At 46.7% G+C, this 25,396-nt stretch overlaps 1 protein-coding gene across 4 annotated transcripts in view; it reads right to left on the bottom strand.

Annotated features, from left to right (window-relative positions):
• Positions 1-24,578, bottom strand: part of LOC144721252 (mitogen-activated protein kinase 12-like) — a 34,086-nt gene extending 9,508 nt beyond the window's left edge. Inside the window, exons 1-10 of one of the 4 annotated variants that reach the window (XM_078598731.1) lie at positions 24,529-24,578; positions 22,828-22,979; positions 18,042-18,171; positions 16,771-16,829; positions 10,837-10,948; positions 6,965-6,994; positions 5,832-5,879; positions 4,517-4,631; positions 2,140-2,211; positions 16-92 (exon numbers count right to left, since the gene is read on the bottom strand). In XM_078598731.1, the coding sequence (XP_078454857.1) occupies positions 16-92; positions 2,140-2,211; positions 4,517-4,631; positions 5,832-5,879; positions 6,965-6,994; positions 10,837-10,948; positions 16,771-16,829; positions 18,042-18,171; positions 22,828-22,949 (765 nt within the window). In that variant the 5' untranslated portion in view covers positions 22,950-22,979; positions 24,529-24,578. Of the gene's footprint in view, positions 1-15; positions 93-2,139; positions 2,212-4,516; positions 4,632-5,831; positions 5,880-6,964; positions 6,995-10,836; positions 10,949-16,770; positions 16,830-18,041; positions 18,172-19,902; positions 20,016-22,827; positions 22,980-23,471; positions 23,564-24,507 lie in introns of those variants that run through there. The other 3 variants (XM_078598729.1, XM_078598730.1, XM_078598733.1) reach the window with 3 other exon arrangements.
• Between the last annotated feature and the right edge of the window lie 818 nt (positions 24,579-25,396).

Below are 25,396 nucleotides of genomic sequence, written 5' to 3'. Positions count from 1 at the left end.
CAAGAGGCAGCTCACATTCTCGTCCATTCTGTCGACGAGGTACTTTGGAGGCGTTCCCGTCAGCTTCAGGATCAGCATCAGCTGGTCCATGTCTGGTTGCCCTCGTCAAGGCCGTTGTCATTGACAAAAACACTACAACTCGGTATACACTTTTGTTGACAGGCAGGGTTGCTAACCGTCCCGGATTGTCCGGGAGTTTCTACTGGAAAAAGGCATCGATCTCTTGGTGACTATTGAACGCAATGCAGGAGATGTTAACAATAATAGGGTATTTTTATAAAGAAAATAAATTTAGTTTAAAAATCTCTGGGAATAGCTTCAGTCAGAGTTGGTAACCATATTCACAGGAGATCAATACAAAATATTCAATAAGAAATTTTCCAAATGTCCCAAGCCAAATGCAGTAGAATGGACCTTACTGATAAATACTTTGGGAATAATGAGGATCGTGAGGCCTGTGACCAAATCACCTGTCAGATCTTAAAAGCTAAGCAGACTTAAGCCTGGATTGAGTCTGGATGGGTGACCAACATCCCCAACAGGTTTCTAGAGGCTACTGCAGGGCTACGTAGTGGGCAGCAGAGGGCAGTGCAATAACATTAATTGTTGTACTGTTCTATGCTCCCGCATCTGTGCTCCATAGCTTCACTATCCGCACTGACCAGCATGGTGAAGTGTGGTCAAATAAACCCGCACAGCCCGCACAGCAAGAGGAGACCCCACCCAGCCGTGGACCAACCAAGGGCTCGACGTCGGCATATTCTTGAGACAGAAGAGACGTTGTACAAAAGAGTCGGATTATACACGGGGTAAAAATAAAAATACAGTACTCCTAAGAACCGTTTAGAGGGGAGACTTGATTAGACATCACATAGTATGTGATTAAGACATTATAAAAAAAATTATACAAACACACGTCGACGGTGTTGTACGTTGTAAGTAAAGAATGTAACACATGGTATATGTCCATTTATGTAAAAATAATGTAAAAATCCGAGACTAATGTTTTGAGACGTCAAGCGAGGGGGGCTGTCGTACGTGCAGACAGCAAAGCGGATTACCAATTTAGACAGCAGGAACAGCAGGAGGGAGAAGGAGAAAACTATAATCACTGTCTGATTGGCAGGCAGCTGAGAGAGGGGGGAGGTTTGGGGAAGTGAGAGAGACAGAAATAGTGTGGGCTTGAGAATAGAGAGGGCAGCAGGAGCTATGAGAGATTTCCGAAAATAATGAGATTATACAGCACTGTAATTGAGACATCATTCCACGAATGAGGTATTTCATGTGCGTGTAAACATTGTATTCACCATTGCGTAGGCTTTCGCGGTTGTGCTGCGTAAATGTCCGAAGTGCTTTTGAGTTGTACGGGCGGCAATGACGCAACAAAACACACACGAGGCAGAGGCACAGCCATTTGGTCAGATAAAACATTTTCAAGCGACCGGTCCCATTTCTTTGATGACAATTTTCCATTTTTGGCGAAGCGTTCATCCAGCAGTGGATAGATCACGGCTGATGATGATACTACGATGATGAGTGATGCCATGTTGCAGGTGAACGTGTGGTTAAATGACCCCAATAATTGTGAAACGTCTGCATTGATTCGATAAAAACTGTGACCGTTACAAAACTGACACTGATTAAAAGCAGAGGGGGTCAATCAGTACAATTTGAATATGAACAGAAACTACAGCAGACATGAAGGGTTCTTGCAACAAATTTTAGGGTAAAAATTGAACTAATATGAAAAACAACGCTTGTTAGTCAACACCTGTAGAAAAATGTCCCGGAATGTTCCTGATCTAAATCAGATCTCGGAAGCTAAGCAGGCTTGAGCCTGGATATTGCTTGGATGAGTGACTGCCACCTTACGCAAAGCAGAGGTGCAATGGGCCTTGCGGGCAGCAGAGGGCAGTGCAGAAAATCCATTGTAGGTTTGCCCTCCCCCATCATCACCAAGTGGTATTGGACCAGTGTGGTCAAACAAAAAAAAACCCGCATGACATTGGGACACCCTCATCCAGTAGTGGATTAACAAAAAAACACATGTGCTGTACATGTACAGGTTGGACAAAACTCTCTCCTCCCAACCGCTGTCCCACCACTCTCCACCGCTCGGTAAAGGTCTCCAAAGGATACGGTCATTCCCAGGAAACAGAGGCTTTCCGGTGATCATCTCCGCCATGATGCATCCCACCGACCAGATGTCCACTGCAGAGCACAGGGGACAGGCTCAACACAGCACACGCCGCAAGACGCTTCGACCAATTCACCCGGCACGTGGTGCACAGCGACGTTCCATCTCCAGCGCTCAGCAGAGAGAGCCCCGCATGAAGCTCGGATGGGCGAGCACCATGCACAGCAAGTCGCAGGCGGTGGCGAGGTGTTAACTGCCTTGCCTGGTTTATAGGAAGTCGTGGGTTCGATCCCAGCTCTGACGCCCGTATATTTGGAGTTTGCGTGTTCTTACCGTGGTCGCGTGGATTTTTCTCCGGCTCCTCCAGTTTTCCCTCCACATTTAGAATTAGCATACTTTAGAGTATTTGGCTGCTATAAATTTCCACTTGATAAGCCACTTCGTTGACCTATCATTTGTGGCAGGTTGCTTCTGAAAAAGAGCTATATATTTCGATGTAAAGCTTTCGTGACTGCAGGGATTCATATTATTGGTTCTTTCGGTAAAGTGATGTGTTGCAATCGAAACGTCGTGAGAATTTTATAGTTTTATTTTTAATATTTTATTATTTCCCTTCTACGTGACTTTACCGAAAGAACCAATAGCTATATGGTCCAGTGGGCCTTACCTGGTAAAATAAAAAATAGTTTAATCGTAGTTTATAGGTTGTGGTCATACGTGGTGGGCAGCAGAAGAAGACAAAATCAATTTCTGCACTGTACTTCTATGTGCTACACACCTTCGCCAACCCACGGTGAGCCAGTGTGGGTGAAGTAAGGCCAAATAACTCCCACGTCAGCGCGGAGTGGAAGCAAGGCTCGGGATCGACAAAGGGCTGTTCATTTACACGACACTGCAATTAATCTGGCTTTTGCGATCCAGGCCTCAAGAGGCAGGCATCGCAAGGCACTCAACAGAGTTTGAAGCGGGGACACAAGTGGCATCGGTGGGATGCGGGGAGAGCGGCGCACAATTCATTTGACGGTTTAGCCGAGCTTGGGCGTGAAACAATCTCAAAAGGTGTGGTGGTGCAGCGACGCATTTAATGAGCGTGGACAATGCGCGTGTGCGTGAGAGGTGCAGTGAGAGCCATGGGAATTGGCAGAGGGGGAGTTGCATCCATGATACAGTTCGGTAACCATAATGATTAAAAATTAATAGTGTCATCCTATTAAAATAAAAACATTAATTCGGTTAGTGGAGGAAAATGTGCGGATTTTTGCATTTCAGTATTTCCTTACCTAGCTACGAATTCACTGAAATACATGCCCACAGATTTGGCTGTTTTACGAATAAAGCATGTGGCCTTGTTGTCTGTGTTATCAATATATAAGTGGTTGATTTGCTACATGTATTTTAATATGTATGTATACTTGCCCAGATAACTCTTCCTAAACTGTTGCACCAATTTCAGCCAATCAGGTATACTGATTTGAAAGCCGATGACATTTCGTTCATGCAAACGAGACTGAAATTGAGAAAATTGTTTTACCTATGGCCCGGTAATTTCATCGTATTGACCCTTGGCGCTGTTGATCTTATCTACGATTTACAATAGCCTGGCAAATCATGCAAGCCTCACAACCGCGTTTCAAAATCATACCACAAATAGACAGAAGTGCGATATTGGAAAGAGCTGTTTGTGAGGCCGGGGAGAGACATCCAATCACATCAGGCTAACACACAAACTGGTGGGTGGTGAGGGTCACGTGGTGGGTGGTGAGGGTCACGTGGTGGGTGGTGAGGGTCACGTGGTGAGTGGTGAGGGTCGCATGCTGTGTGGTGAGGGTCGCAGCAACACAAGAGACATTCCCTGTGTATTTTCCCATATCTATGCTATTATTCTTTTACTTGTTTGCCAAGGAAAGCCTCACTGAGTCTCAGTAGGGGGCGAAGTTGCTACGTGTAATCCCAATGGAGTCATTTGCAGGGCAGTGGAGGAGTGGTTCGGCATTGAACTGTTTGGTCAATGCCAATCACATGGTATGTTTTTTTCAACTTTGGGGGAAATTGGAGAACCCAGATAAAAAAAAACATGCAGAAGAGGGGAAGGCATAGAAACTCCACACAGCACGGCACACGATCAGGGAATTGAACCCTGACACTTCTTGCAGTGAGGCACAAGTGCTAACACTGGACCACCATTACGCCTTACACAAATGCTATAAATGCCGCCAACATGATGGATGTGCCCGGTCCCAGATGTTGAGTGGTTGCGAGTGGTTGCGAGTGGTTGCGAGTGGTTGCGAGTGGTTGCGAGTGGTTGCGAGTGGTTGCGAGTGGTTGCGAGTGGTTGCGAGTGGTTGCGAGTGGTTGCAGAGTGTCCCCCGCTAACCCTACCGGTTTGCGTGTAGTGCATCCAGTTGAGGATGACCTCGGGCGCGCGGTACCAGCGTGTCACCACGTAGCCCGTCATCTCCTGGTCGGCGTGGCGAGCCAGCCCAAAGTCCAGAATCTAAGACGGGTGCAACAACGATGACAACAAACAGCAGCTGTCGTTTACCACCAAGTGTCGGTGATGTCGCCACGAAGCCCGAGCGAGGCTAGGTGCACTTTGAGGAGCATGCACATGTAGTGAGAAAAATATCCCCCGTATAGCCTCAACAGACTGTTGGGGCAAGTGCTGTTAGCGAGCACCTCTGAAGGCCGGCACGGCACACGAGGGGGTGGGTGGCCAGCACCACGCCAGGCCACCTTCTTCTCCCTAGTGGCAATATTTACACACCGCATCAGGAACTCATTTGAGGCTGAGTAGACCTAGGGGAGGCCCAGAAACCGATTAGATAATTGTCACTGGTGTTGGCCGTGAGTGGGAATCCAACTCGGGTAGCTGGATTCGTAGAACAGCGCGCTAAACGCTACCCTGCCACTCCACACACACACACATTAATTACTGTACAGGGCTTGATGTAGCCAGCAGTCTCTACAATGAACTCGCAAGAACCAACAAAACCGCATTATTTCTGCCGGAAAGACACATGGATGAGTGGAACCTGCAGTGCATCGTGGGTTTTTCCTAAAACAGTGAAACTCTGCCACATGTAACGGCGGTGTGACACTGACACCACACGCCCCCCCCCCCCATGCCCAGTGATGATGGTGACGCACTTCCCCAGGCACACTTATCTTTAGGGTCAGTGGACCAATTGGAGACTAAAAACCAAATAACATTCAGGGTTCTGGATTGGTACTCAGATATCTGGTATTCGTGTGTGTTTGTAGCACGCTGAACTACGAACCCGGTAGGCCGAGTGTGGTTCCTAGTCCTGATTAACAGCAGTATCGAGTGATATCCGAAACGGTCTTGGACCTCCCCTAGGTCGATTCAACCATTAATGAGCACTGGGGAGACAAAGGTGTCCGGGGATGATGCAAGCCACATCACCCCCTCTTGCACCATTCCAGCCTTAACAGATATTCTCCAATAGCACTTGCCCCAACAGCCTATGCAGGCCGTATGGGAAAAATGTCTTTCAAGCAATTGCCAAATATGAAATAACAAAGCGAACTCTAAAATTAGTCAATGATCAACGGCAAGAAGAAAGGAGTATGTTTGCCAACTTGCATTACCAAAACTGTGATGATGTTAAAAGCATGTAAATGACCAAGTTTACTGCTTAAAACGTTAAGTCTTGGCCATAAAGTGTCACGGTACCTTGAGCTCACAGTCTTCATTTACAGCGAGATTCCCCGGTTTGAGATCCTAGGGTTACACACAGCGAGACACGGTGCAGGAAGGGAAATTTGTAATTATTTCCCACCGACACATTTTGATGACGTAGCTAAACCACGCCAACAGCAACCTCAGCGTCCGTTCGGCAATTCATAAATGCTGCATTCGTTCACTACTTCATAGGTCAAGTTTCAAAGTGGGCCGAATTTTGGACCCTGACGCCAGAACACAATGGCCAACTCCTGTAAGTGAAATCACAGCAGCCCATAGCATTGTGGCGGTGGGGGAGGTGAGAGAAGCCACGCACCGCTTCGGCAGGACATCCCTGCCCATGTCGGCGGAAAATCACTTGTTTCATTCATATTTAAGACTGAAGAAACGAGAAGACTTCTTCACAATTATGGCTAATCGCCTGATGAAGCTGGTTGTAATCACCATAGAAACTTCAAACTCAAATTTTAAATGTTGTGGCTTTGCTCTCCAACACGCCGGTGTGCTGATGTAGTAACTAATTGGCACGTTGTGTTTACGTGACAAACCTCATTCGTTGGCCGTGTCGGGTGATGGCGGGTTTAACGACACATTTATATTTACACGATCTAACCCCCCAAAAAAAACGTTATTATGGATAATATTGGTCGCGAAAACCTACGTGTTAAACAAATCACTTTAACACTATGAGACCTCCTTTACCAGTGGCAAAATATAGAGATAGGTTTTTACCCTTTCAACTTTTGTCGTCATCTGGTCCAACACCAATGGAGACTAGGCTCTAAGAAAAGCTGTCTCGGGTGTGGACCAATCAACTTCAAGGACAGTGCATATCATTATCATTATCAGAGTTGTTTCTTTTTGTTTGCATTTTGACTGCTTGTGTTGTTGTGGTTATTGCAAACATGATGCCTTGTATAAAGGTGTCAGTTTTTGTACCAGTTGAAAGGGTAAAAACCTATCACTAAATCACTTTAACTTTGACGATCAATTTGGACTCGCCCGGAAGGCATCGTCGTTTTTTATATAACGGCAATCATCAGATTCCCATGGTTTCAGCACCAAGTTGTTTTTTACGTGAACGCATTTCCACATACAAGCGGCAGTTTGTATGCGCTACTTACCCGATGGATGATGCCAGAAGAATGAATGTACTGTATGTTAAAAACAAAACAGAAAATACGTGATGTATCAATAAATAAAAAAAAACCATACATTTAGATACACTCTGCAGCAAGTTTACAGTACTGTATATTTATACTATTAATAGGGTAAAAAATGTGCACATTGTGTATGCTTGTTTCATTAATCTTTTCAAGAATGATGCACTAAAAAAATATCAAATGATACATTTGTAAGTCACCTATGGATGTTTATTATTGAATACCAAAAGCATTCACAAAGTTACGTCTGATTTGTTAGTTATTAATGTACACGGGACATCAAAAAAGCAAGCCACGGTCACTCATATTTACAGTGAACTCCCTATTACCTGTGAGCAGATGATTCTTTGCTACAGATTAACTGTGCTTGTGAACAAAAAACATCTTTGATTCATAATTGATGTTTGGGTTAGGCCACATCATGATCTGGCCAAACATCTACAATAAAGAACCCATCCACCACCCACCACCCAGTACAGCCAAACGAATTCAATTGTCACGTGGTGTGCAAGCATTTGACAACACGCCAAATTATTATCGTTCCAACTCACTAACCCAATGACGAGTTCCAAAAGTATATCATTGCTAACTTTGGACGTAAGAATGCCGTGTTGTTAAACGCTTGCTGCACGCGACTTTTATTTATTTGGCCACGTCGGGTGCTGGAGGGGTCTAAACCACACAAATTTGGTTAGATCGCTCCGTGGCCTTACCCAAACATCTATCGTGAATCACAAGACTGGCTGCGAAAACCGAGTACGTGCTAAAAAAAAACACACATCTAAGCGCACGCCGGTTTAATTACGAGTTGTCCCCCAATCGTTGTCCGAGAGCCGGTGACTCTGCGTCGACGGGACTGTGAACGCGTTAGCAAGGGAGCGTTTACTTTCACGAACAGTAAACGTATATTACACATCCTGCGTTCACCCCCCCCCCCCCCATCATGCCAGGTAGGTAAACAATGAGTACGTTGGTATTGCCTAATGTGGATATGATTTGGTGATATCTACGTTTCCGTTTTATACGGGCACTCCCCCCCCCTCACCACGCATTATCCTGGATAATTGAGAGTTGACTCGATTTTTTAAACAAGGGGGAAAAAAATCTTTCATACACTTTACCTGACAGGCATTTATCCAAATGATGTAATTAGCAATAACAATGATTATCAATAATAGTGATCAATAATGATAATAATGGCAGAGTTCGTGTCAGGTGCTCAGGAAGCGGCACGGAATCTGTAGGCCGTGATTTGTTGTCCATCCCCGGCAACTCCGATTAGCACGTTTGGCTACGTACGGTGCAAAAGAAGTTCAACGTACATACAACGGGGGGCTCCGGTAACGGCTCTGCCAGGGAGGGCACGGGCCACGCTTTGCTCAATGTGTCCAGTTGTGTTCAGTGTCAGTCCATAATAGGAACACAGCCCTTCACCACAGTTGGGTTCATATTCAATCATCCTCATGAGAGTTATTGTACTCCCCCCCCTATTCAATTACAGACAGAGGCGCGGACAGACGGACGGAAGGTCGGACGGATGGCGCTAATGCGCCGACGCTTTCAACCTTCGTTTGGAAAGCGATTAAAAGAATTCCGGATTAGAAATCTAAAGGTTCCCATCTACCTTGGACACATTAAAGGTCCCGTGGCGGCCGGTGTTAATAGAAACAGTTATACCGTCACAGCGTTCCTCCTAAAAGCCGATCATAAATTAATCATGGGATCTCTGACCTGGCCCATTTTATGTGATATGACTAATTCATGCAATAGACGGCCGCTGCTTTGTAGAGGGGTTAGCACTGTCTATAAATGAGATGCAAGCAGCTCACATCTATTATGCAGCATAACTATGTATTGCAAACGCAGTCATAAATTATGAAGCCAGGTCATTTTGGATAGCTGTGTAATTGGCCTTTCTGGCAAATAACTAAGGTGCGTGTGATACAGACAATCCCTTGACAGCAAATTCCTTAATATTCAAAGGCTGGCCCTTTTGTAAATGCACTGTTTGAATGTATGTAGCTGATCAACATTTATTTATGCTCGTCTCCATGGGGTTTCAACTCAGATGACCTGGGAAGTGTTGAAACATGCACAGTTTTTTTTTGGTATTGTATCAGTAAAGAAAAAGTGAAAGCGATAAACCTCGCGGCTTCGACTCTCAGGAATACCCTACCAGTCAATTATAACAAAAGCAAATCACTCGAGGACCCTTGTAACACCAGCAATGCTATCTGTGCTAAAAGTAGCATTTGCTAATTATCACCAATTGAACCCTAGTTACACAAGTTTAATTAATATCTAATGAACGATCACCGATCTGTGAAATTCACAGGTTTCAAAGAGCTGCTATCCCAATTAATAAGGCTGGAGGGAACCTAATGTAGCGCAAACAGTTTCCAGACGAAAGCAAATAACCAAAGCCAGACGATTGATATCCCCTGGCGGGTGATTGTGTGTGGGCATGAGACGTTGTCAAACACTCACAAAGGCTGCCCCGTTGCCTAGCAAGGGAGCCTGCCGGTGAAGGTGTTCTATTGACATTTCAGTTTCAATCCGAACGTGCCTGCTAGGGTAAAACACTTCAAACCCCTTGCAGTGCCAGGCGATTGCCCGCTATGCGGTTCCGTCTCTCGGCTTTTGTTCTCGATGTGGCAGTTCGACATTGCACGAATGTCGACTTGGCAACCCTGCCGCTCCTACCGGGCAGAGAAGCACTCTAATGTTTGCAGGGGCAGGTGGCAGCGCGGCCGGAATGTTGCTGCCAAGTTCACACTGGTGCGATAACTTTGGCTCTTTGAAAAAGTTCACGAGTGTTTTCATGACCTTTCGAGTGCTGGATGGTAGCCATCTCTTTCGGCAGTCCTACGCCAGGGACGTAATATCCTAATTTGTGTGTTACGGGACAAGCTTCTCGTATGACAACCATCGTCAAAGATTTAAAGCTTTCGTGACTGCAGGGATTCATCTTCTTGGTTCTTTCGGTAAAGTCACATAGAAGGGAAATAATAAAATAATAAAAATAAATTATTTTATTATGTTTTATTTTTATTATTTTAACCATCGTCAACTTCCCACCAAAGTGACCCAGCCTCATAAGGTGGCGTTTCTTGTAACTGTACTACTGACACCCAGGGTAAAGATAAAGGTGCAGCAACTGGAATTACTTGCTTACGTCACTACTGGCCAAAGGGTCCTCCGCTGGAGGGAGCTCTCTAGAGCACACCTCTAGATTGTATTTGGCCTACTCTTCCACAATGGCCAGACGTCTGGAGAAGGTTGACCCCAACACAAGCACCCTGAACCCATTTACACTGCTGGGTCGACAGAGGTGAGGGGATTTTAAGAAACTTGCAACCTTTGTTTCAACTTCCCCGACAGGAGATCGAAGTCCAGAGCACAAACCACTGCACCACGGCAGAATTCCCGACACCCAGGGGAATTACAACCATTTGAACTGATACTCTTAGGTTTTTTTTTCGGTAAAGTCACGTAGGTAAAAATAAATAATACAAATAAATAATAAAATGATATCGATAATAATAATAATAAAATAATAAATCACGACGTTTCGGGTGCAACACAAGCAACCGTCATCAGGTGGGACAACCACAGCAAGAAACGAATGCTGAAGTGGGCAAAAGAGCTGCTGTAACATTTGAACCGAACCCACAATTCCGGGACTATGGCCCCATTGCCAGCTGCTGTGCTCATGGAGCCATCTCGTTGGCTTTAATAGCACGCCACTTAATCTGGTTGGCTGCGGTGAATCAACCATTCATTCACAATGTGGCTGTCAGGTCAGGGGGGATTTGTGGTGTGCATTGTCTCACCTTAAGTCCCTTGAGAATCTGATAGATCAGGTACTGAACCTTGTCGTCCGACTGCTTCCCATGCTTCATGATCTTGCTCAGGTCCGTTCCCATGAAGGGCATGACCAGGTAGCTGTGGGAAGCATTCGTTTACAATGAGTTGTCGTTAATGCATTGCAGTCTTGGCTCTTGAGACACCAGTCCTTGGCCAGGAGGCCGGCGTTAGTCCTTCACCTTGGCATCGGGACTGTTGCCACAGTCCAGGGCTTGCCTTAGAAGCCCCGAACTTGATGCTGTCGTCAACCTAGAGCAGCGTTCTTCAATGCACGGCCTGCAAGCCACCGGCGGCCCCTGGTGGCCATGCGTGTGGCCCCCGACAATACACAAATGTGAAAACACCCCCACTGTGCTGTCAAACCTGGTGGCTTCAAATGTGTGGCGGCCCTCACACCGAAAGTGCTCCCCTCTAAAAATTAGTAAAGAACACTCGCCTAGAGGATCTGCCCTTGACTGGCCTCAACATGGGCCTCGACCTGAAAGGCATTGGCCTTAGCTTGGCCTTGTGGCTCAGGCCTCAACCTCATGGGTCCAGGCCTTGAATTCCAGACTAATACATTTCCACATGGGTGGCATATTGGCCTTGATACTGCAACGCCTCAGCCGGTGACGTGGCCTAACGGTAGAGCATTTGCCGCTGGTTGCAGAGGTTTCACGGATCGACTCCAGCGGCCGCTATAATTAATACTGCGGATGTATATGTAACAAGTATAACCCGTAAAAACAAAGTTTTTCACTATAAATCCTTTATATGCGTGGTGGCTAGAGTCCGCTCGTCCTCTGGCTTGAGATGGCTGCCACCTATAGGTCAGATGATTGCATGGCAGCATTAAGCAATTGGTAATTAAATATAATATTTTTGTTCTAAAAAGTGTAAAATTTTGGGGGAAAATTTACACGAACATTAATTGTCACGCACAACGAGTCTGTGTGGAAAATGTCAGCTCGATTGGATCACGGGAAGTGGGTTAAAAAACGACCGAAAGATTTGCACGGTCCTAAACAAGCAAGCAAGTGAACTTAATATAAAGGATTAAAAAATACGCGGTGTCTGTTTCACAGCGGGCGTTAAAGACCCTGTGGCATATTTTGCAAGAGTAGGTCATTGCACGCTCGCGTATGGTTCCAAATGTGCCAACATTAAAAAATTCCCCGCAAATTACTCAATTGTGTGTCCCCCCCCTACTGGAAGATCACTGAGCTTGGCCAATTGTCGGCACCGGTTTCTGGCTGTCATCCCTCTTATTTAGTGTCCTGCCCAAACAAAAAAAACTAGATTTTATACAGTGCCATTTACAGACCTTTACATAAAATAACCCAGCCCTTGTACAAATAACACTGAAAAGGACAAAAACTATCCAAAAGGCATAACCTTAAACAGACAGGTAAATGAGTTAAATGAATGGACCCCTCACGTTAGCGACCATTCTGATGTTATTATTTCAAGGTCATTGCATTTGCTTGAGTCGTAAAAAAAACACGGTACAATTGAATGTATTGCTGCGGTCTTAAGGTCTTAATTTGTGTGGAGCACTGACAGAATGGTTAGCATTAGCGACCCAGGTAATATTCGTGCCTATGCTCATCAGTGACAAGCGATATTAAGCCGTGGCCTGGATCTCCGCCACGGTAAACTGATTACATAACATCTTTGAACCGTCACTTGTCCTTGGGCACCACGGTGGCAAGATGTTAACTACCTCGCCTGGTGGCTGTGGGTTCGATCTCGACCGTGACACATGTATATTTGAAGTTTGCATGTTCTCCCGTGGTCGCGTAGATTTTTATCTGGGTCCTCCGGCTTTGGTACAAAAATTAGTAACAGTCTATACAACCAATCATCGCTATGTTTTATATTATATCGCTTGTTTGTTTACGGTGCCATTGTTTCCACGACAGTGGCTGGCAAGGCTGCTGTAGAAAAGAAAAAATTAGGGGGAAAAACCATGGATTCTGCAACAAGCGTTTGTTCTCGTAAATATTTAATTCGCAGTATGGAAGCTGATGGGTAGCTGTCAAAAATTGGTTTGTATTTCTCTGTTTCTGAGCAACCCTTTGATCAATTTTGCCAGTTTTCAATAGGGCGAGTCCCTAATAACAACGCAACATCACACTAAAGTCTCATTCATATTGGATCATGTTCACAAGCTATAGTGCCCACCCCCCGCCGCCATTACAAACAGACGGAGAGAGACCTCATGCATAAATTACTTCAACCGGAGCTTATGAAGACAACCTTATAATCATTTTGCAGTGTGCACAAAAGGGCGATGATGATGTAGGGAGTGTGTTTATTCATGCTGCACTTTGATTTTCTTTGCGTTGCTGCATGAACGCTCTCATTTGCTAAATATTCGGTCTTCTAGTCCACAAGGGGCCCTGCGCGGAATTTGAGGTCACATTCCACAAATTCTGCCGGAGGGAATCTTCTGGCAATAACAGTGAGCACAAGGCTCGTCTATTAAAGTATTCTTTTATGACTTCTGCACTCAAAAAATGTTCGTACGCACTCTTTATGTCAATGAGTAACGTGCCACGTGCTGTGTACAATTAAGATAACAGTGAAGAAGTTAATTTACCTCCAGGATTGCTTTATCAGTGGTGATACATCTTCTCAATAAAACAAGTTATACACTCTACTGGCTCACACGTATAAAGTTACAGCTCGATTTGAAGCTTTCGTGACTGCAGGAATCCATACTCTTTGGTTCACGTAGGTATAAAATAAAATAAATCACGACGTTTCGGGCGCAACACAAGCGTCCGTCATCAGGTCGTGATTTTATTTTATACCAACGTGACTTTACCAAAAGAACCAAAGAATAAGTTACAGCTTAATACTGGGTTGGGAAGCTATGGCTGGGTGGCTCAGATGTTAGTATCACAGCTGGCATCACTGTGATCCTGTGTTGATATTGGAGCAGCAGGCTGTGATTAAACTGGCTTCTAAAGTGTAGTGATCAATGTTTTGTACTCTGCACATCTCTGAGAATTATTTAGGTTTGACTGTCATGCTCAACGATCACAAACATCACTCATGTGGACGAGTGGGTGGGAAAGTGCTTTCCTCTACTGGGTGGACCAGGTCACTCAAAGGGATTTCAGAGGTAGCTCTGTTGTAACCACTTCTGTGGGCCGTTTTCTGACACGAAAGGTTTGCACTGCTCTGAGAGAGGTCTGAATGGATTTTTTTCCATCACGTGATGCAGACGGCACAATTGGAATAAAATTGTGGGGAAAAAAATGTGTGTAAAAAAAATCAAGAGTGAAAAATTCCTGTATTACAGAGCCCTGTGACCTTCAGGCCAAATGCGCTTCAGAAGTGTAAATTATTATTATAACCATTGTTATTAATTAAAAAAACATGGGCCAGACACAATCTAACCTTCGACATCAACAAGTCTCCCAGGTTCGCCAGTCGAGAAACTGGATAATTAATAACATTGTAATGCAACACATGTTGGTCTACATTGAAAGGTGTTCTCTCCCAGATGTGTGAAGTGCAGAGCCTGAGCACTACAACTGCCCATCACCTTTTGAAAAATCGGTAGGAGTGTATGTACTTCTGCAATTTATACTTTCTCCATATATATAAAAGGCAAATTGTGATTATGTGTGTCTGTTCAAAATGTTGAGCGTACTTCCCGACATGCAACAAACTTGAAATTTGCCATGTGGGTACTTTCCAGACTGTACACCATGCAAACATTATCAAAATAAACTTTAGTTTTTTTGGGGGGGGGGAGCTCAATAATGCATATATTTTTTGCACGGCAAGTGAGCTGTGACATCAAATCTGTCACGTGACCCACGCATGTGGAAGCGTAACGCATTGTAGTGTAGCGGATAGCGCGCTGTGCTTCGAACCCGGCGACCCAAGTTCGATTCCCGCTCACGGCCACCACCGTTGACGATTATTTGAACCACTCCTGGGCCTCCCCTAGGTCGAATCAGCCTCAAACGAGTCACTGCTGTAGTGTGTGAACATCGCCACTGGGGAGACAAAGGCGGCCGGGCGGGTGAAGCCGGGTAGGAAAGCTAGTCCACTATATATAGAGTATTTATTTACAGAGACTTGCTTGCCTTTTCTCTACTTTGCACTCCGACCGTTGTTTGTATTGTTGTTGTAACTTGCAGACCCGCCACTACTGGACCATCTGTGAAAAAGAGCTTCACAGCTCATCGGATTCTTCCAGGATAAATACAAGATTCCGATTCTGAATGACAGCACAGTGTTAGCCTGGTGCCTTTGTCCACGTTACCTGGAATGGCGCCCAATCTAGTCAGAAGCTAAGCGGGGATGAGCCTGAATCAAGTCTGGATGGGTGACCACCATGCATGAAGACAGGCATTGTAGGGCTGCGACACTGCATTGTCAGCGGGGGACAGCGCAGAAAATCCCATTGTACCTGTGCTACGCTCCAAAGTCTATGCTTCTCGCCTTCACCAGCCCGCACCGATCAGTGTGGCACGGTAAAGAAGAAACCCCATGGCCTGCACAGCATTGGGGTTCGCTCATCGACCAGTGGACTGACAAAATAACTTTACACGTACAGTACTTGTTTAGAGTAAAAGGGCAGGGACTTGGGGGGGGGCGATGGAATGTCGGGGGAGGTGAGAGACGTGATGCCGGTAGGGCTGGAGGACAGCTCACATCGCGTCCGCTCTGCCGGCGATAAGACGCTTGGTTTTTGCCAGTGCCTAGAGACTTGCTTGGGGCAGAGTTGACCTCCCCTCCTTTGTAGTCTGACCCCAGCCCTCCCCCACTCTTGCGCACTCCGCACACACTACCCCACTGTCCTACCGCTATGCTCAAGTACAGCATGTGCCATTGACAGGCAAACGCAAGTGCCCCGGCTCTACTGACCTGTGCTTCACGTGGGATTAACGCACAGACTGTTTAGAAGTAGGATTGCATGCTTTGCGTGGGTAGAGATATACGGAGCAGTGAATCGTATCCGTGCCCCTTTTATCGATGGAAAATCCTATAACCCACGGATTGATTCTTACTGTTACCCACACTTATCCGTGGTTAAGAGGAGTAGCCCAGAGTTGGTGGATAACTCTTCCCATTATCCATACTTATCCATGGATGAGTCACCCAAAAGTGGTCTCCCGGAAGCGCTAAGTTCCCCCTCTTATCTGCCATTATTTGTGAATAAAACGAGTCGCCCGAGTTGGAAGGCAAATTCATCCTATTACACCGCTTCATCTGTTGATAGCCCTGCAGATAACAGGAGTAACCTCGCACCGGTTAACCTGCAATAGCGCCCCCAACATCACATCACCATCTACGAGAGGGGTTGCGATTATTTCCATTAATATTTTTTTTATAGTTTCTGAGCACAGACCCCAAGGCCCAAAACGCCAAGTGCCCAGCAACTTACAGCACTAATGAAGGTGTACAACTCAGAACAATTATTACTGTGACTGCACAAGGCACAATTGAAGCCGAGGGCGACACACTGTTGTCATATCTGGGGTGGGGCTACTCCTTCCCCCAACTCGCTGCACACAGTCCGAGAGAGAGAATTGAACGTTTAAGCAACACGCGGTCACCCATTCACTCCAGCCACACGCTCACTGGTGTTCACAGTCGCCCCCTTATCACGACTCATCTGTTGCTGCTCCGTACGTTATCGTTCACGTGAACTCACAGAGTAACGTCACCGTACATTACGGGGAAATTTCTGGCAATTCGGTGTCTGAAACTGGTATGTTCCTCCCTTAGGTTAACATGTCCTGAAATGATTACATGGTGTATTCGACACCGCACATGCACTTTATTAGTCTTAAATACATATGTGTGTGTGTGTGTATAGGACTTATGAACATGTAATTTTAAATATACATTGATGAGAGGTTGCATTGCACAATTAGTGTGTGGTCACAACTCACAAATCTTGAAATTGGTCCAGTGTTTCATTCGGAGTAAACACATCCACCAGGCCAATCACCTGCAATAAAACATAAACACGAAGACAGAAGCCCCCTTTCAGCTCCACTGTTCAAGGGCAAGTGGTGTTGAGTCGGCACCGCGTGAGCAACACATTACTCATAATGGGACAACAACATTAAAACATCCTTCAGAAGATGCTCAATAGAACCGTCAAGTTAAACGTGTCTGAGAAGTTGGGTGGTGATCATTTTTATATTTGTAGCCTAATCATGACAATAATAATGGCTGGCCACGGATAACTTCAGTGGGGAGTGATTTGTGAACCGGTTCTGGGTCCCCTCCGTACCAAATCGCACTGACCAGCGTGGTGAAGTACGATCCAACATGCCCCCAAGACCGAAACACTTTTGGAGTCCTTCATTGAGCAGTTTATTGTCAAAGGGCTGTAAATTGCTATCATCACACTATTATTACAACACTGTAATCAAACTCCTGGCTAGGGAACGGCAAATCTCAGTAGTAACTTTTCTCCACATGGACCAATCGCTATCATTGATTGTTTAAAATAAAAACGTAATTCCTCCTTACAAAGCGTAATGAATAGAGTAATTTAGATATTGCCCAATATAATAACGCCCGAGGCGGCGTCTTTGCTCGGCCGATTCTGTGAACAATGCCTTTACAGACTCTTTGGTTCTTTCGGTAAAGTCACGTAGGTATAAAATAAAATAAATCACGACGTTTCAGGCGCAACACAAGCATCCATCATCAGGTGGGAAAGCATGATCTGCTGCTGAGGCAGACTGTTTTAAAAAGGTATTTTAAAATGTATTTAAAACAGTCTGCCTCAGCAGCAGACCATGCTTTCCCACCTGATGATGGACGCTTGTGTTGCGCCCGAAACGTCGTGATTTATTTTATTTTCTACCTCCGTGACTTTACCGAAAGAACCAAAAAGTATGGATTCCTGCAGTCACGAAAGCTTCAAATCAAGAATGCCAAATCAAGATATTTGCGCAGGGTTGGTGTACGGTGATTTTTTCTGCAATATTTTGCTGTCTTTTCTTGGATTTTCTGTTTGCACTTAGTCACTTTAAGCTGTTTTCTTGTTCATGTTTTTTGTTTATTGCGGTTGCACCCGATTCAAGAGCCGAATGGCTCACAGGGCTATACCTAATAAATGAACTTTGAACTTTACCCACGAACGATACCTTTACCCACGCTAACACTCTCCAGCTCAAACGCATGACCCCACGCAGCTGCCACTCACGTTCTCGTGCTTCATGTGCTTGAGCAGCCGCAGCTCGCGGTAGGCCCGCTTGGCGAACACACGCGACTGGAAGGGTCGGTACAGCTTCTTCACGGCCACCTTGCTGCCGGTCACCAAGTCCATGGACGAACTGCGCGCGCGCAAAACGAAAGTGCGGTCTGTAAGCGGACGGAGCACTGGGGCAAGCGAGTGCTGTTCGTAAGCGCCGTGGCGTCGCCTCGTTGGCGTGGGCCTTGGTGCACGGTGTCCGACACGGTAAACGATGCCCGATGTTCCTCTTCTTCGGGCTACTCTGGCCCTTAGGCCCTGTGCAGTTGCACCACCTGTGCACACTCGATAGCCATGCCACTGAGCGAGGAAATATATAGAGCACACCCAGGGGTGGTGTAAGCAGCACAGTGGTCGGCCACATTTGTCTCCCCAATGCTAGTGTTCACACGCTGCAATAGGTATTCATTAAAGACCAAGTCAATGAAAGGGAGACCCATGACAATGGTCTGATGCGACTTGTCACTTGATGTTAGCCGTAGTCAGGAATCGAACACAGGTAGCCAGATTGATAGCACAGCATATTAACCATTATGCCACTCCTCCTGTCAACTTACAAATCGATTTACAGGCTGCATTGTAGAGTACAAATAACGTGTCAGGATTGTGTTAACCCACTGCTGCATTATAGACACGTGAAAACCCATCGAGAGTAAAAGTACTTTCTTCAAGTCTTGACAACCTGGGTTAGAAAGTCAGATACATGAAAAAGACAATCACAACTTGTAATGGAACTTAAAAGTTAAACAATATAGTGTATCTTAAAAGTCATACCATTGCCATCCGTTTGCTTTTACAAAATGTGCATGTAAAAGTGGACCTTAGAGACTGACACGTATGACTGCAGGTCAATATGTGCCCTTGATGGCTCTGAGTTTGCGATTAAAAGCAAATTAGCCAGCAATATGGTACTACATTTGCAGCAAAATAATAATGCTGTCTGTCCATTACTGATTTTGTGAGTTAAGTGTATGGGCTCTTCATTGGTCAAACTGCTCCACAGTAAATATTTTGAATAAATAAAGATTACGACACAAACCGCACAATGTAATACATACAATAGATGTTTAACAACTGTACTCTAGTGCAAGTCACGTGCTACAAAGGTCAACATAGATGGCTAGAAAATAGCAGAGGCCACTTGCACTGTGCTGTATACGTGCAAAGGCCTGGTGCTACAGACTAAACCACTCATAACACGGTCTACTTATGTACAATAATAGCTTTGTTCACACAATGCCCTACACATCGGCTGCACATATTGGAATGTGTAGATGCTTTCAATGGAAAACGTTCCATTGGCTCTACAAGGCTTTTCCAAACTCCAGTCCTCATGACCCACGTGGAGGATACATTTTTCATGCTTACTAATTCATTTCCCCGTTCAAATACTATACGTCCTGCTGTGATAACACAGTGATATAAAATTACAGGCTCTATGCATGCACGCATCCACAGTGAGAAAGTTTCCAATCATCAATCACTCACAAACCTATTCTACCTACGACATGTGCAAAGAAGGAGGGGGTAATTCACGCTTGGAATTAAACTGCGAGACAGAAAGCGGAAGACGTGAAAAAGATAACAAACACGCATTCATGACATCATTCAAACTTAAGCAAGCGGACACATCGAGATGACGGTCGCTTTTTTGGTATCCTCGTAGTAGCGGCTTTTCACTCGCCATCGAACAATGACGGTCACTGCATCGCGCGCTTTCAGATGCGCCTCTGCGGCCGTCTGGAACGTTCTTACTGCCGATACTAGGAAGCCACTGGGGTCTATGCACTTTTAAAATAGATTGAAAACTCACTTCTTTCGAACTTCTTTGTGTGTTCAGTTTGTTGCCCTTCCCCCGCACCTCCGATTACCACGGTTGGCAACCGAGGGATGGAACGTGCTTGAGATTACGTCCACCAAGCATGATGGGGCTAGGCCGCTAGGAGATCAGCCTCATGTGCAGGTGGCTAGGCAGATGATGACACATCACAGAAGGCCTTCGCAAGCTGCCGCCATCTCTCATGATCCTGCCATCCACACCAAAACCCTGGCCATCCGATTTCATCGCTCCATCTTCTCGGTGGATATCCTCTGCCTCGTGAGTTTTAATTACAGAAATTTATAAACGGCCGTTTAATCCACAATACTATCCGTGTAACCCCAGTGGGGGAGGCATTCATGCAGCGGTGGAATGACCATTGCTGATGTTTGAAACACGGTTTTCATTATTTTGGCACGCCACATCCATCTTGCCTCATTTTGCCCGAATTATATTTATTTCGATCTCAAAGGACAATAGGAACACGGGGGGACATTCTTATAAGATTACCGGGGATATGCACACCTTGTACGCTAGTGGTAGTAGTGCCTTGTGCCAATATTCCCTATTCTGGGCCGGCCTAGAAGCATTCCGGAAAATGTTGAATGAAAAATTAAGGCATGTTCTAGATTTGAAGCTTTCGTGACTGCAAGGATTCATACTCTTAGGTTTTTTTCGGTAAAGTCACGTAGGTAAAAAAAATAAATTTAGTTGTTTTCATTAATTTGATCTTTTACCTACGTGACTTTACCGAAAAAACCTAAGAATAAGAATATAACAGTCCAGTTTGTATCTGTATCAGTGCTTTAAAAAAAAGTTGTGGCAGTAAAAACTCAACATGGAAAGCAAAACACAGGTGAACATTAAAACATCGATGTATCGGAACAAAAGCAATCGTTGCTACCGATGCACCAATGTTCATTGCTCATTCACACCTAGAATCCATTTTTTGATGTATAGGAGTCCTTGCCTATTAACATATGGCAGGTCACCTGCATTGGTTATCGCAAGCCCGACTGCTGCTGATGAAACAATGTCAAAACAGGTCCGCACACAGCTTGCTTGTACTGCCGCGTATTGAAGCACTCACCTGCTGGCTCGTCAGTGTGTGCTGCTGCCTAGTCAGTGTGTGCTGCTGCCTAGTCAGTGTGTGCTGCTGCCTAGTCAGTGTGTGCTGCTGCCTAGTCAGTGTGTGCTGCTGCCAGTCAGTGTGTGCTGCTGCCAGTCAGTGTGTGCTGCTGCCTAGTCAGTGTGTGCTGCTGCCTAGTCAGTGTGTGCTGCTGCCTAGTCAGTGTGTGCTTCTGCTAGTCAGTGTGTGCTGCTGCTAGTCAGCGTGTGCTGCTGCCTAGTCAGCGTGTGCTGCTGCCTAGTCAGTGTGTGCTGCTGCCTAGTCAGTGTGTGCTGCTGCCTAGTCAGTGTGTGCTGCTGCCTAGTCAGCGTGTGCTGCTGCCTAGTCAGCGTGTGCTGCTGCCTAGTCAGTGTGTGCTGCTGCCTAGTCAGTGTGTGCTGCTGCCTAGTCAGTGTGTGCTGCTGCCTAGTCAGCGTGTGCTGCTGCTAGTCAGTGTGTGCTGCTGCCTAGTCAGCGTGTGCTGCTGCCTAGTCAGTGTGTGCTGCTGCCTAGTCAGCGTGTGCTGCTGCCTAGTCAGTGTGTGCTGCTGCCTAGTCAGCGTGTGCTGCTGCCTAGTCAGTGTGTGCTGCTGCCTAGTCAGCGTGTGCTGCTGCCTAGTCAGTGTGTGCTGCTGCCTAGTCAGTGTGTGCTACTGCTAGTCAGTGTGTGCTGCTGCCTAGTCAGCGTGTGCTGCTGCCTAGTCAGTGTGTGCTGCTGCCTAGTCAGTGTGTGCTACTGCTAGTCAGTGTGTGCTGCTGCCTAGTCAGTGTGTGCTGCTGCCTAGTCAGTGTGTGCTACTGCTAGTCAGCGTGTGCTGCTGCCTAGTCAGTGTGTGCTACTGCTAGTCAGTGTGTGCTGCTGCCTAGTCAGCGTGTGCTGCTGCCTAGTCAGCGTGTGCTACTGCTAGTCAGTGTGTGCTGCTGCCTAGTCAGCGTGTGCTACTGCTAGTCAGTGTGTGCTGCTGCCTAGTCAGTGTGTGCTGCTGCCTAGTCAGTGTGTGCTACTGCTAGTCAGCGTGTGCTGCTGCCTAGTCAGCGTGTGCTGCTGCTAGTCAGTGTGTGCTACTGCTAGTCAGTGTGTGCTGCTGCCTAGTCAGCGTGTGCTGCTGCCTAGTCAGCGTGTGCTGCTGCCTAGTCAGTGTGTGCTGCTGCCTAGTCAGCGTGTGCTGCTGCCTAGTCAGTGTGTGCTGCTGCCTAGTCAGCGTGTGCTGCTGCCTAGTCAGCGTGTGCTGCTGCCTAGTCAGCGTGTGCTGCTGCCTAGTCAGTGTGTGCTGCTGCCTAGTCAGTGTGTGCTGCTGCTTAGTCAGTGTGTGCTGCTGCCTAGTCAGTGTGTGCTGCTGCCTAGTCAGTGTGTGCTACTGCTAGTCAGCGTGTGCTGCTGCCTAGTCAGTGTGTGCTGCTGCCTAGTCAGTGTGTGCTACTGCTAGTCAGTGTGTGCTGCTGCCTAGTCAGTGTGTGCTGCTGCCTAGTCAGTGTGTGCTGCTGCTTAGTCAGCGTGTGCTGCTGCCAGTCAGTGTGTGCTGCTGCCTAGTCAGTGTGTGCTGCTGCCAGTCAGCGTGTGCTGCTGCCTAGTCAGTGTGTGCTGCTGCCAGTCAGTGTGTGCTGCTGCCTAGTCAGTGTGTGCTGCTGCTAGTCAGTGTGTGCTGCTGCCTAGTCAGTGTGTGCTGCTGCCAGTCAGTGTGTGCTGCTGCCTAGTCAGTGTGTGCTGCTGCCAGTCAGTGTGTGCTGCTGCTAGTCAGTGTGTGCTGCTGCCTAGTCAGTGTGTGCTGCTGCCTAGTCAGTGTGTGCTGCTGCTAGTCGGCGCTCGCTCACCACACAGTCCCGTAGGCTCCCGATCCGACAGTGAAGAGTTGGCTGTATCTCTTGGGCACCTCCCACACCATCTTGTTGATCTCGATGCGGTAGAAGCCTCTGCGGGACGACGCTTGCGCCATCTCTCACGGCCCAGATGGGTCACCCTGTACCTGCAGGCGCAGGTAGGATGATGGTGGTGGTGGTGATGATGATGGTGAGAAGACGAAAGACACCCTCCTGCGTCGACGGTGTTTACAGGAGCGGCGGTGGCGCAGTGGTTATCGCGCTGGGTAAACACGAGCAGGGTGGACGTGTGGGGTGAGTTGGATGAGTGGGTGGGGTGGACGTGTGGGTGAGTGGATGAGTGGGTGGGGTGGAGTGTGGGTGAGTGGGTGGGGTGGACGTGTGGGTGAGTGGATGAGTGGTGTGGGGTGGACGTGTGGGTGAGTGGGTGGGGTGGACGTGTGGGTGAGTGGGTGGGGTGGACGTGTGGGTGAGTGGGTGGGGTGGACGTGTGGGGTGAGTGGATGAGTGGGTGGGGTGGACGAGTGGGGTGAGTTGGATGAGTGAATAAAGTGGACGAGTGCGTGAGTGTACAAGGTGGTCGTGTGTCTTGAGGTGCAATGGTTGGAGGAACACTTCACGCCCCGCCCGCGCCCTACCGCATGTGCCGACACTTAAATTATTCAACAGGTGAAGACGTCATGGAACAGCCAATGGAAGAGAGACGCAGGTGGGTGGTGGTGGTGACGGTGTGTGGCTCTGTACCTGTGTGGATATCGGTGGGGGGGGAGTGGTGGCGCAGTGGTTAGTGCGCTGAGCTACGAATCTGGCGACCGGCGAGTTCAACTCCCTGACGACGATCTGAACCGGTCCTGGGTCTCCCCACAGGTCGACTCGGCCTCAAATGAGAGTAGATGTGGTGGTGGTGGTCGAGTACGTGGTGCGGATGTGTAAATGTCACCACGAGGCAGGCGGGCGTGGTGCCCTGCCTCCATCGGTACCCCGAAGAGCACTTGCCCCCAAAGGTCTGTTGAGGCTGAGATATTTTGTCTTTGTGTATAGGTGTGGTCGTGTGAGCTATATTTGTTGTGTGCTGTACTTACACGTCTGTGACTAATGTGGTTATATGTTTACTTTGAGGTTTGTACGCCGTATTGTATTGTCTTTTATGCCAACGACTGTGTACATCACCGTATTTCCAATTAAAATAGAGACAACACGAGTATTCAATCACTAAAAACATGTCTATTTGTTCACTACGTTCCGAATGCATTAATTCGAAAATAAATAATTCCCGCGTGAATGTCATGGTTATGTGAGTGTTTGTATGCAATATGCGTTGGTGGAGGTGTACGGACGCATCTCTCGCAGTGAATGAACGAACGTGCGGCATCAATACCGTATTGTGTACAAACAGGATTATGTATCCACAACTCTGGCCATCGCCTGATGAGGCTGGTTGCAATTACCGGCGAAACGTCACAGTAACTCGAATGGTCACAATGCTGTGGCTTTACTCTCCAACACACCGGTGTGCTGGACTTGCAACGAATTTGCCACGTTTTGTTAACGCGAAAACCCCTACAAATTGGCTGCGTCGGCTTTAACGACGCGTGTTATATTATAAATACACAATCTAACCCAAAAACAAACCTCTTATTTACAAACACTGCCCCGAAACCGTTCCGCTCTTACCGTAAATACGTGTTCGCTTACCCCGTGCCGTTAGCCGCGGCTGTTCGGACGAGTGGAATAATTTGCCAAATAACGAAATTCCTCTTTCGCTTTTACTCCAAACTTAGACCACAGTGGGGGGCGGACGCTGGATTTCCCGACACTGTTTAAATATACTTCTGCATTTGTCCGCGACCGCGGTTCGTTGCAGCAAGGAGGAGCGAGTTATGTGTGGCTTGTATCGTGCGAATGTATAGCTTTTTAAAAAATAAAATAATTACCGCAAATTGTCTGAAACGACCTTAACACTCCGTGGTCCAGTTTCCTCGTTCTCTTTAAACTCCGTTACCTCTATAAAATGTATTTTGTCAATCCACCGCTGGATACGAAGGTCACCTAACGCCGTGCAGATTGACCAAACATCACCACGCTGGTCAGTGTGGGGTTGGGGAAGGCGAGAGGCATAGATGTGGCAGTCTAGAACTACAGTACAACGGATTATTGATGCGATGCCCTCTGCTAGTCCTAACATAGCTCCGAAAATCCTAGAATAATCATCAGTCAATAACACTGTGGCCTTACAAGGAAGCATATAAAATAGGTAACGTTTTGAGCAATGACCCCTTCACATCACATCTATGAGCTTATGACCATTGGGCCAGTGTTATTGACCAAATGTGTTGGGGAGTTTGTGTTCATTGTGGTTAGGGCATCACTGGCAGCCAACGCAGCATCGTCAAATCGTTTCCGTAATAATCTGTGCGTGGTGGCCAACGATCCAAGCACGATCTGGACTTCAAACCTTGATGATTAAAAAAGAAGTATCTGATTTAACCATTCAGCTGTTACGTATCGATACATTATTGTTCGTAACGTCACCCTCATGTATCGATGCGACAGAAAAAAAACA

Source organism: Lampetra planeri, chromosome 11 (genome assembly GCF_965212315.1).
Source record: "Lampetra planeri chromosome 11, kcLamPlan1.2.h2, whole genome shotgun sequence".
NCBI classification, from domain to species: domain Eukaryota; kingdom Metazoa; phylum Chordata; class Hyperoartia; order Petromyzontiformes; family Petromyzontidae; genus Lampetra; species Lampetra planeri.
This window is presented reverse-complemented; position numbering and strand designations above follow the sequence as displayed.